The 12,642-nt window shown below is 37.1% G+C and overlaps 2 protein-coding genes across 2 annotated transcripts; one reads left to right on the top strand and one right to left on the bottom strand.

Annotated features, from left to right (window-relative positions):
* Window positions 1–912: 912 nt before the first annotated feature.
* On the bottom strand, window positions 913–7,837 carry LOC111562993 (26S proteasome non-ATPase regulatory subunit 4-like). Its single transcript, XM_023261853.3, has 10 exons — window positions 7,770–7,837; window positions 5,975–6,115; window positions 5,777–5,891; window positions 5,028–5,114; window positions 3,948–4,016; window positions 3,635–3,850; window positions 2,457–2,565; window positions 2,199–2,336; window positions 1,449–1,504; window positions 913–1,367 (listed from the first exon to the last, which is right to left on the bottom strand). Exons 1-10 carry the CDS (start codon window positions 7,793–7,795, stop codon window positions 1,197–1,199), a joined length of 1,128 nt encoding a protein of 375 aa, XP_023117621.2. The 5' UTR covers window positions 7,796–7,837; the 3' UTR covers window positions 913–1,196.
* Window positions 7,838–9,243: 1,406 nt separating this feature from the next.
* LOC111562989 (C-reactive protein-like) lies at window positions 9,244–12,590 on the top strand. Its single transcript, XM_023261847.3, has 4 exons — window positions 9,244–9,338; window positions 10,495–10,552; window positions 10,672–10,774; window positions 11,972–12,590. Exons 2-4 carry the CDS (start codon window positions 10,495–10,497, stop codon window positions 12,471–12,473), a joined length of 663 nt encoding a protein of 220 aa, XP_023117615.2. The 5' UTR covers window positions 9,244–9,338; the 3' UTR covers window positions 12,474–12,590.
* Window positions 12,591–12,642: the final 52 nt, after the last annotated feature.

Below are 12,642 nucleotides of genomic sequence, written 5' to 3' on the forward strand. Positions count from 1 at the left end.
TAAAATACTTGATTTTTGTTGCGTTAAATACAGTAGTGTGATTTTAGTTGCACACTGCAAAAGATTTTTTTGAAAAATTGCAAGAAATGTAAAAGTGAAAATTCCAGCAATTTTTAAAAGATATTTTAGTGGATTTAAACACAGTAATATAGTTTCATTTTAGCTACACACAGTGCAAAAAAAATTGAAAATCTGTAAGAAATGAAAAAGTGAAAATTACAGCAATTTAAAAAAATTGATATTAGTGGATTTAAATACCATAAAATAGTGTAATTTTAGTTACACACTGCAAAAAAATGTAAATAATTACTATAAGAAACAAAAAAGTCAAAACTGCAGCAATTTTTAAAAAATTTTTTTAGTGGATTTAAATACAGTAAAATAGTATAATTTTAGTTACACACACTGCAACAAAATTAAAAAACTGTAAGAAACAAAAGTGAAAATCACAGCAATTTTTTTTAAATATTTGATTTTAGTGGATTTAGATACAGCAAAAATAGTGTAATTTTACAGTTACACATTGCAAAAGAATTAACGTTTTAAAGAATTATTTTATGGATGGATGATGCTGTGATACTGATTGCCTGGATTATCAGTCCAAATGTAATCCTGCTGAATATTTTTGTAAGAAATCCTACTTAAATCTTTGAAAAAAACTAATTTAAGTAGGTTTTAAGTTACAGTGTATATGCTGATGTTATTCCATTTTCATGTAAGATTTAAGATATGCAAACTTATTTTAAAGGATTTTGTCCACCTCTATCTTTTTTTTAAGTTTACAAGACATTATTCTGCCATTTTAAAATGCAAGAAACATTTTAACTGATTAACAAATGTGGTATTTGCTGCTTACTTTCAATGCAACATTCATTAAAGATGTAGAAAAGAAAGTGTCCAATGAAGACCCGCTTTGTATTCTTGTAAATTTATTGAGGTAATCTGCCTACGTTACTGAGTATTTATATTACAAAAGATTCAAAATGAAGCACATGTGCTCGACACACACACAAAAAAGGAGGATCAGAACAGGCCCCAAAACCCCAGAAAAGGCAAAAGATTGTTTACAGTTTACACAAGAACAAAAGAAGAACCAAACATTTTCCGTGCTGAGGAGATTAATACTGTAACTGTGAATGACACATGCAGTGTAATCCTCAGCTCTTCTTTATTTATCACATTGTGTGTTAGGTTGTTCACTTCTTCTTCTCCTCATCCTTCTTGGGGTCGGGTTTGGAGGCCGTCTGAGAGGCCAGAGAGCCCATGGCGTTACGGATGGCCTCGTTGTTGGGGTCGACGCCGGGAAGGTTTTCTAAAACGCTCTGGAGGAACTCTGGATCCTGCATCACGTCGTAGTCCTCTTCGTCCTGGACACAGACAACAAGGAATGTAACCAAAAACAACTACTTCTAAAGCTGACGTAAAATGTGATTTAATGCTGTGGATACCTTCGCCTCACTGGAGTCCATGTCAGCACCCGTGTCCATGTCCTCAGCACCAAACTCTGGAAGAAACATCAAAAAGAAACATCGAAATGAGCAAAAATAGGCTTAAAAATAATCGAGGTCATTGTTAATCTGGATTTAAATCATATACAATGTCTGCAAATTTCCTGCCAGACACAAATATTGCAGAATTGTGTTTTTAAACCTCCTGTTGGACAACACAATGAAAATTCTGATGTCCACATTTTCAACATTTTTGGGAAATTTTTGAACATTTTTTGCTGGAAAAAAAGAAATATTAAAAATGTTTCTTAAGAACATTCACAAAAAAATCAACCAAAATCCAGCAAATTTCGCTGGATTTTGGTTGATTTTTATGTGAATGCTCTTAAAGAAAATATCAGAAGTTTTACTGATATATATGGAATTGCTTTAGATATTTTTAGGATTTTTTTGGAAGATTTTTACTCATTTTTAAAAAATATTTACAAGAATTTTCTCGCCAAATTTGGGGGATTTTTTAAAATAAAACTTTTAAGGGAAACTTTTAAGAAATTATTGGAATTTTCTTCCTGAAGGTTTTGCAAATTTTCAGAAATTTGGGGAATTTTTTTGCTTAATTTCTGGATTTTTTTCAGACAAGGAAACAATATTTTTTGGTGCTCAGAAATGAAGACAACAGGAGGGTTAAAGCACAAGAAGAATATAAATGATTGCAGGTGAAAAAAAAGAAGCAGAAATCCGTGTCTCCACCTGCTCCAGCTCCCTGCATGGACATCTGCAGAGCATAGGCGATCTGTTCGTCCTCCGTCATGCGGCTGAAGTCTGGCAGAGCAGGTGCAGCTGAGTCTGTGTGTGGAACAGACATCTTCAGCAGGGCGTCCTCGGACTCTGCAGCGGGGAGGAAAATATGCAGCGTGAACACACTCGCGTCCGTCCATCACAGTGAAGGAAAAACGCGCACGAACCGGCATCTGTGACAGCAGCTCAAGTTGATGGACGTTTTCTCACCATCTGCAGTCGGGGAGGAGATGCCAGCTTCAGCAGCTGATGCAACAGCAGCTCTGCGGGCTTCGTCCTCCTGTCGCTGCCTCTGCTCCTCCATCGACACTCGCAGAGCCTAGAGAGGAAATAGCAATCCACAATAACTCAATCTCATATTAAAATTAGAGATGTTTTTTTTAAGGACAGACACAGATGATCTATAGCTGCTATTTGGAACCCGATATACATTAAATATCAGCTTTTAACAGCATGTGATAGCAGAAAACTGACATTCATAATGAGGCTTCTTCATTAATTAGGGTAAATATAACTGAATATGTCAAATAGAAACAGGAGTGATTAAATCAGGATGCTCTCCTGCTGTTGTGTCTGCTGTGCTTTACTATTTTCTTAATATTTCTCTGTTCTCTCATGTTTATTGCCAACTAAGAGCCACATCTTAAAGCATTATCAATTACTGTTTTCCAGACTGTTTCAGGTTAATCTGTGGCTGCCTAACTTAGCCACTAGCTGTTAGCATAGCATTAGTCAATGTGAGAGAAACTAACTTCCTGGTTAGTGTTTCTTGTTCAGTTTTTGCTGCTTTAGAGGCATTTTCTGGGAGCACAGAGTGACAACAGACGGGAGATGAGCCTACGTCAAACCTGAATTAGTGCATTTAATTAATCAGAAATCTGTTAATATTAAATATAGATACCAATAATCAGAAAATGACAAAACTGGCTATGATAATCTGTCTATCCGAGTGAAAAAACAGCAATACAGATCAATAGATCAGAGAATTTTGGAGGCAAAAGAAAAATGCTGTGATTACAATAAACTGCATCAACTAAACATAACAGAATGAATTGCAGCATCTTTTTCCTGTTGAATCCCTGCAGGAAGCCTTTGTGTATCCAGCACTCATTACTTAACCTGAAGTGTTCTCAAAGTGTTTCTGAAATATGTTGCAGAAACACTGGAAAGTTAATCTCCTTGATATCTCCTTCATAATTTGCTTGTAAAATTAATTTTTATTTCCTTTTTGCTAGTGTCTTAACTGTGTTTTAATTGTGTAACTCTCTGTGTTTTGTATTTGCTGCTGCCTATCTTGGCCTGGACCCCCTTAAGATAGAGGTTCTTCATCTCAATAGGATTCCTCCTGTGTAAATAAAGGTTAATGAATGAATCAAATGATCTCTTACCAAGGCCAGCTCTGGGTCTGCACTGGGATCCACTCCAAACTCAAAGTCGCTGGCGCCCAGACCCAGTACTGCTCCTCCCTCTCCAGCCAGGATGGGCGAGGACAGCAGGGCGTCAGCCAGACTGGGTCCTGGAGGGACGGTGACCAGGTGGGATCCGGCTCCCTCCTTACCGTTCAGGGTGTTGATGAAGGCCGTCAGCTTCTCTGTGTTCATCTCCTGCAGGAGGAACATACAATTAGTTTGTAAAGATACAAACAAAGAACTAAACAACTAAACAGTAGAGAGAGTGTGTGGAGCTTTGATGGACAAATACCTCCTCTCCAAAGTTAATGATGTCCACGTTGACCTTTTCTTTCTTCAGACGCTTTGCCATTTTGACGAGCTACAGGAAGAGAAAAAAACACTTCAGCCGCCAGCACAGACAGACAGATTCACATCAATGCTGTCCGATCATTTTCTTCAGTATAAAGGAGCCCGTTAAATGAAGAGGCCTCACTAAGAAAGCAACTCTAGACTAGTTTTCTGACTTTAACAGGATACCTGGCTAAACATACTGACACAGATACCACAACATAACTTGACAACACCAGGAAAAGTAACAGAATAACGATATACACATGAAACTTAAAATTTGATGGGTGTTTCTATTAAATAAAAAAGAAAAACTGAAAACAGATTCCATGCAAGGCAGCAGAAGATGTGAAAATAAGCCGTATGTGGTGCCAAATCCAACAAAAACTGGAGAAATTCTTCATACAGATCTTTTTTTTGACACATTCCTACTTAGAAAAGGTTAAATCCTTGCAGAGGTAAGTGCAGCAGTACTTCAGTGCACATTTTAATCTCCCATTGATCACTGATTATCAGTATTGCTGACCTGTATGCCTCATAAAAACTGATTTTTAGCAGCTTGCAGTAATATTAGATAATCATGTGAATGGTTTCCACGCTGGAAAGTTATTTCTCAAGAAATCTAATCTCTATTAAAACATTCTGATGCTAATGACATGGGGAGTAGTATTGTTTTTAATGCCATATTACTGCGATACTTTTCCAGTCTACTGTGAAGATTATTCTGTGCTTCACTGATCAGTGTTACCCAGATACCTGGACTGAACTTTCCATTGCTGTTTGCGGAGAAAACATTACACTAACAGTCACCTGCTTAGAAGTTACTGACATTTTCTGGGTTTTTTTGTGAATTCTTTACATAAACCAAGGGGAGGACACTGGTACCCGTCTACTATCTGTCATATTTACAGAGTTCACAGCAGGATTTTTCCAGATGTCATCATCAAAAGAAAATATTTAGTCTCCTTCTTTGGTTAACACGGTCAAAGTCACCGATAAAGAAATATAAAAAACAGTTCATTTTTGTCAGATTTAAGCTCACCTCTTTCTCGCTGTCCTCCACTGGGCTGCCGACAAATGCGATAATGCGCATCTTGTGGTTTTTGCCCTGTCTGTGTTTCAGCGCCAACTGCAGAGAGAAATGTAACAAAGACATTTTGACATGTGGCTGCAAGAAAAGTACAAATGTAATCACCAGCATGAATCACTACACTGCAGTGAGCCAGGTTAGGAGCCGTGATTTCTGCCATGAATTTTTTCAAGATTTCAGCCGTTGGAAACAATACGACTGAGTACTGCGCTCTCCAAGTGCTTTTCTTCTTTGTAAATGTATATGTATTATTAAGTTGTATTTGTTGAAAATAGAAAAAATTGTTCTGATATCTTTAGTTGGACAGCAAAGTTATTGATAGCTTGCTGAAATGTGAGTAATAAACCAAAGCGTGTTAGCTAGAAAGTACTATTTGGGTGGAATAACCCCTTAAAACTGTAAGCATTTGGACAGAAAGTAGTATTTTAGGTGGAATAAAACTTTAGCACCATAATCTGTGCCTTTAGGGTGGAATAAACCTTTAGAAATATAAGTACTTGGACAAAAAGCAGCAGTTTGGGTGGAATAAATTTGCAAAACCCTAAGTCGTGCACCATTATGATAAACAAGGGTAATTGAAATGGGTCCTACAACTGTGGTCCTGAAACTGCAGCCTCCTTTGCTGTAGACACTAAATATTAATATCTACTGGTGTCCTGCAGGAGGAGCAGGAGAACTCTCACTGTATGTCAAACACTCACATGTGCCACCCTGATGCCGGTGCAGAAGCTGATGTTTCCTCGAGGCTGCACAGCATGCAGCTTGGACAGTATCCTGCCGGTGTCTGGAGTCAGTGTGGTCAGCACCTCGCAGTTGCTGCACAGGAGACGCAACATTAGCGTTATAATACGCTCATATTTTAAATGTCAGGACACTAATTAAGGCACAGAGTCTCTTACTTTGCCATGGTGATGAGGCCCACGTTATTTTCGGGGTTGCTGCGGGTCTTGGAGTGGCAAACAATATTAACTGCATCCTGCTGAGCCTGCAGTCTGGTCGGCAGAAAGTCTCCATTCCGCATGTACTCACTGTTGTCCACACTAAAAAAATAAATAGACAGGAGAGTAAACAAGCGCTAATTGTACCAAAAACTGCACAAATTGTACACATACTGGTTGCTGGTTTAGGTCACTTTAACAATATATGAGTGCATCTGGAATGAGAGCACTGAAAACCACGTTGAGGTTAGCTGATAGGACAATTACTTGCCGTAGCAGATTCATTATTGAATGGTTTACTTATTTGATCAAGCAGAAACATCAGTCTCCACATGAATATAAACATAAGTTTTTGAGCTTTAAGACTGGGCTTTTCTTTAATTTAACTGACAGAATGGGGAAACAAACATGCACAGTTAAGCCCTAAATGATTCATTCACAGGCTAAATTGAGATCTGTAGTGAATTTTTATTTGACTAATAGGTTTCTTCAGACAGGAAATGACATAAACAAGTGACAAATGATGGTAAGACACTGTGTTAGAGATGATAGTGATGTATATTATTTAACTTGTTTTTGAATATTTTTGCAACAAACACTGTGTCCAGAATTATTCATACTCTTTCCCAGTAATCAGTCAAAGTCTTTCTTTTCCTCCACACCAGTAGTTCTAGTGTCTAACAGTGTTTCTGCAGGTCTCCACTGGGATTTAGTTCCTCCAAGTGTCCATCTCCAGCTCTTTGAAGGCTTCCTCTCCATCACTCTGTTCTTCAGTTCCTCCACAGATTCTGGATGGATTCAGGTCTGGACTCTGGCTGGGACGCTCCAACATCTTCTCATTGTTTTCTCTTCACCATTTCTTCACCACGTCGGCTCCATGTTTCACATCATTGTCTTGGTGGAAGCTCCAATGCTGCCCAAGGAGCAGTTTTTCTGCAGACTGCCTGATGTTCTCCTCCACAATCTCAATGTTTCCTCTTTTCTCATGATGCCGTTTCGTTCAGACATGACTTGTAACTGAGCAGTAAGTGAGTAGAGAAGTGCTGCAGGTCCAGCTGAGCTTTAGTGTGTCTGTCTTGGAGAAGTGGAGTCCTCCTTGGTCTGATCCATGGAGACCAGCCTTGTTCTTGGTCTGCTGGAGTGTCTAGGACGCGGTCTTACTGTCTTTTATCTCTTATTTATGGAATTTCTAGGCGTTAAAAACCCATTGGATAAATAAAAATTCACTATATATATCAATCTTTCGCCTGTCAGTGAATAATTTTGGACTGAACTGCACCAGTCTAGTTTATTAGGTTGGTCAGTTTAAGCTAACATGTAAAAACCTCCTGGAGAACAGCTGTATGTTTTGACAATGACAGTAGCTTTTGTTAGCTAGCTAATGCTAACACGTAAGACAAAGCCGTTTTCATTCACTGTCAGGCGTAACCTGAACTGTATAGCTGAAGTACACAACAATCACACAGCAGTACAATAAAACTAATCAGCGTTGGTAAACACACAAGCTGCTAAATTGCCGTATTTTAGCGAAAAAGCTGCATGCTAGCTAACGAGCTGAGCTGGAAGCTAACGCTAGGCTGTGGAGTGACTCAGGAAATAGTGAGCGTACAAAAGGCAAAACAAAGCGAGTAAACGTGTTTTAATGCTTCCAACTAACAACAACAAAAGACAAATATTTAGTTTTTCAAGCCATAACTTCATGTGAACAAAATTAGCCCCGTAAATTAGAACTTTAAACACATTTTAGTTTCCTTACCAGACCATAGTACTTTCGAGCACCATCTTGAAGGCTGTCGTTTTCTACGTCATCACGATGGATTGTGGGAAATGAAGTTTTCTATTTAAAAGCCTAAAACTACACCTAGAGGCAAGTTTTTCTGGAGATGTAAAACTGAAACATCACATATATTGTATTTTAAAATAGGCTAAAAGAGTGAGTTTTAAAATATTATATAAAATGTAGTATTCTTCTAATATACTGCTATACTACTAATATATGTATATATATCATAGCAGACTACAACTTTATAATTATAAAACTAAATGTAAAGTCTATCTTACTTTAAATGCAACATAAATGTACACACGCAGATATAACTGAAATGATTAGTTTGATAGGGACAGTTTCTTCACAGAGATTCTAACTTTATTATCACCCAGGTTCACTGTCAGGACTATGCATCCACTGTGGTAGTCCTGGTTAGTTTCACATCAGACATGCTGGAATCCATCTGAGAACAACAAATTTATCTTCATCTGACAAAAGAAAGTGTTCCTAACATTCAGCAGGGTTCTTTTCTTGTCTTTTAACAAAGTTACATCTGGCGGTTTTGTACTGTAAAGCAAACGGGTATTTTTTGGGCCTCATCTATAGAGGTTGATGTAATAAACTCTTCTTCATTCTGTTTGAGCTGCCACAAAATTGCTGATTTTCTTTTAATAAGCTCTGTACCATGTCTGAAGAAGCTCCTTCAATAATTTTCACAGCTAGATTGTAAAAGTACTGCTCTGTCTGTGGAGTCATTTAGGAGGACGACCACTGCAGCCATGATTAGTGGTACTATGACTCCTTCTATACCACCTGATTACTGCTGACACTAAGCTTCCACTGGCTGTTAGTTGATCTTCCTGTATCGTTTTTTAATCTTTGTGAAGTCTCATAATCAGATTTTCAATTATCTCTGCTATTTCTTTTCCATGTGGAGCCATGATGCAGACACAGACACAGCTCATAGCTCTAAAATATTCATGCACTTAAAAAGAGTTTTGTTTTGATATTCAAGTGATATTACATAGAGGTGTTCTGTTGTTTACAGAATATAGTATTTATTCTTTCTTCAGTTTGCATAAGTTCTATTTTGTGTTTTAAAACAGTTAAATCCACAGACTTCCTTTATCATTTCTGCTATTTGATGATTCGGGAAACAGTCCTTAGTCCTCTATGATAAAAGCAGGTCAGATGAGGTTTCTCTCAAACAAATAAGGAGGTCCACATTGTTTTCAGGGCTGCTGCAGGTTTTGGACTGACAAACATGTAGAAGGGCATCCTGCTGCAGAAAGTCTCTGTTCTGCATGAAAACACACTGTCGTCTCCACTGAGAAAAATGAACAGCAGCATCAGTAATCCTGAGCTATAGCAAAAGAAATTATAAGTTATACAGGTTGGACAGGAGAAATCATTATTTATTTGATTTGTCAGTTGGTTTAGAGTCCGAAGTCCTTGATTATGAAAGCAGATCAAACATCGCTCGTCTCACAAATAAAAGCAGGTCAGAAACCCTAAAACTTTGTCCAAGTCGTCCAGAGGAAGCAGCCAGGCTACAAGGTAAAACACTCTGAACATCTCAGACCTCAAACTGAGACATTTATTATTAGGATTTAATCATTTGTGTGTCTTTCACTTGTTCAGTGATAATACGAAAAATCACTTTAATGAAATAACAAAAGACAGATGATTAAATTGACTTGTTTTTAATAAAGAGTTTGTAAAACTTGGAGCTTAGAACCTGCAGATGCTGCAAATAACTGACAAATAAAAATGTTACTGAACTGATTATGAGACCATACACTGTTAAAAATAAATAATAAGTTTAAAAAATGATAAGAAATTGAGTTTTTCTTTCTTGCTTTACAAATATTTTTAAATACACAAAAAATATCAATACATTTACAAAAACAGACTGTTAATTTATATGACCAGTGTAAAATAATTTGCAGCTGCTAATAAACAAAAAAAATTCTATTTTTTCAAAAGAAAAGTGCTTTTTTTAAAAAACATAATTCCGTTAGCACACATTTGCTGATAAATTAAAACATTATTCAGCTTATTGGGATTGTATGACCATACACTGCACAAAAACCCCCCCCAAAAATTACCGCATATTTTCTTCTATTTTAAAGATCTTTTTAAATGCACAACAATATACATTTCATGTTTATTAGTTTATTTATGAAAGACTCTTATTTCAGTTGTCTAATGTAAATTACTTAACATAAATTTCCATTTTTTAAAAGAAAATCTTTTTTTGTTTTTGACATAAAAAGATTGCTAACATACATTTGCATATTTACAGAAATTTTTACCAATATTTCCTTTTTATTTGAAATAGAAGTTTAATACTGTAAATTATTGTGTATAACTGCAGGTTTTCACAACAAAAATGTTGATGTAATGTATGTATAATATATGTAAGCAGTGGCAATCTGTCAAAATACAGTTTTAAATCATTTCTACAGATACTACCAGATCAAGAGTTTTTTATTCATCACATGCTCATACAGTATGCAAAGTGAAAAGCAAATTTTTATATATTATTGGCAATTTCATTGTTTTTACACATATAAATATCCTTCATTAAACATTAAAAAGTCAAAAAATCATCCTGCATTTTTATGAAATGGCTATTTTACAGTATTGATTTGGTGCCAACATATTTTCTATACTTTAAAATGACTGAATTATTGACTTTTTGAACTCTCAGATGGAGAAACTCGTCCTATCGATGTTGATGTTGGCAGCTTGTTACGCAATACCCAGAGGTTTGTTAACTCTGCTGTGTGCCAGTTCTGTGCATTCAAATGATTTAATAAAGCTGGAATAAACTTTCTTTTAACCTTTCATTTAAGTCTGTGTATATTTTTGCTCCTCATCTGTGCAGATCTGTCAGGAAAAGTGTTTGTCTTCCCCAAAGCGACCAGTACTGATCATGTGAAGCTCTTCACATCCAAAAAGGAGTTCGACGCTGTGACTGTCTGTCTCAAGTAAGTGGTGAAGCGTTCAGAAAGCTTCTTTTTTCATGGAAAATGGTGAATATTGCTTGAGATGACCATGTGTAAAATTTGGGCTCATATGGAACATCAGTTTATGAGTGAAACGTTCTAAAAAAGGTGGGGTCGTGCCGATTTTTGCATCAGTTTCAGCGTGCTAATCTGTGCATCAATGTTTAAAGTGCCATAACTGAAAAAATAATGTAGCTAGAATTCTAGAATTTTGCAGGCTCATGGACATGTACATGTAATCTTTAATGCTACAACCCTGCTTTGATAGAATACAAACGAGATATATGATGGTGCAAATGTGTCAAAAAAAAAGTTTCTGTCTACTCCAATACTCCATCAACCATAAAATCTTAATTTTTCACCCTAAGAAACTTCTCAGTAACTGCATTATTTCTGAAATGAACGAAAGAGCATTTCCTCACATAAACAAGCAAAATCAAAGATCTCAGAAAGACTATGAACATGACATGAGAACATGTAAATAGAACAAGCTGTGACCGTTAGAACTTTCTCAGTTTTGGACCTATGGGTTGTGTTTATCTGCATGTCTACATCATGGCACATTTTTTTCCCCTTGTGATTGGCACCAATAAGAGATTTAAAATGTAGAATAGTGTGCAAGTCGAGGAAAAAAGATTGAAATTGTGTTTTTTGCATTTATGGGCAATTTTTACTTAAAAACATGGGAATAGAACAAGTTGTGAACATTAGAACTATCTCAGTTTAGGACCTTTAGGTTCATGTCTGTCTGCATGTCTACATCATGGCTCCACATGGAAAAGAATTACCAGAATGTTTTTCCTGTGATTGGCATCTAAATTCAAAAATGTACAGTGTGGTGCCAGTCGATTAAGTATACTTAATGAGAAAAATGATTTGAATTCCATAGCTTTTTTGTGTTTTTGGCTTGTTTTTGCATTTATGCCAGTATTTAAACATGCACTGAGCAGGTAGTGTTTCAACTGGAAGTCATATCATATTGTTGAATCATGGTTTTCCAACTCATATTCCTCAAAAATCAGCCACCCCTTTTAAAGCGCTTTTTACTCATAAACTATTGTGACCTATAGATGTTTTATTTAATAACATACTAAGGCACAGAAAAATATCAAACAAATATGAGATAATCAGGCGTGAACTTTTCTTTTAAATTTGGTGAATTAAATCAAATCTGTTCAGATTCCTCACAGATCTCAAGAGGGACATCGGTCTCTTCTCTTTGGCCACGGACGACTACAGCAACGACTTTCTGCTCTTTAGGAGGGACGACATGATTGAGGTTCACGTTCGGGATGTCAGCACTGAATTCCTGTCGCTGCCGCTTACTCCAAACACCTGGCACAGTTTATGTTCCACCTGGCATTCTGACAATGGCTTGGCTCAGCTGTGGCTGGACGGCAAACCATCGATCAAGAGATTCGTCTCTGGGCGAACCATCACCGGGAAGCCCATCACCATCCTGGGCCAGGAGCAGGACTCCTACGGTGGAGGCTTCGATGCCGGTCAGTTGTTTGTTGGGATGATTTCTCAGGTGCACATGTGGGACTACACCCTCTCCCCCGTCGAGATCAAACGCTACGTGAACGACGGCAACTTCACCTCAGGAAATGTGTTTAACTGGGGAGCTCTGGAGTATGAAATCCTAGGGAAGGTTATAGTGGACGAGGAGCCTGATATGTAGTAACAGGACCAAAGTTTTTACTCCCCATTGTCACCAAATGATCGCTCAAGGGGAATTGTTGGGCTTCTATGAGGTTACTTTGTAAAGCACCAACTTCAATAAAATTTCACCAAATTACTTGTCTCTGCTTTTGTTGCGTCATGTATTATATGCTGCCTGTCCAAAAAAG

This window comes from Amphiprion ocellaris, chromosome 9 (genome assembly GCF_022539595.1).
Source record: "Amphiprion ocellaris isolate individual 3 ecotype Okinawa chromosome 9, ASM2253959v1, whole genome shotgun sequence".
NCBI lineage: Eukaryota > Metazoa > Chordata > Actinopteri > Pomacentridae > Amphiprion > Amphiprion ocellaris.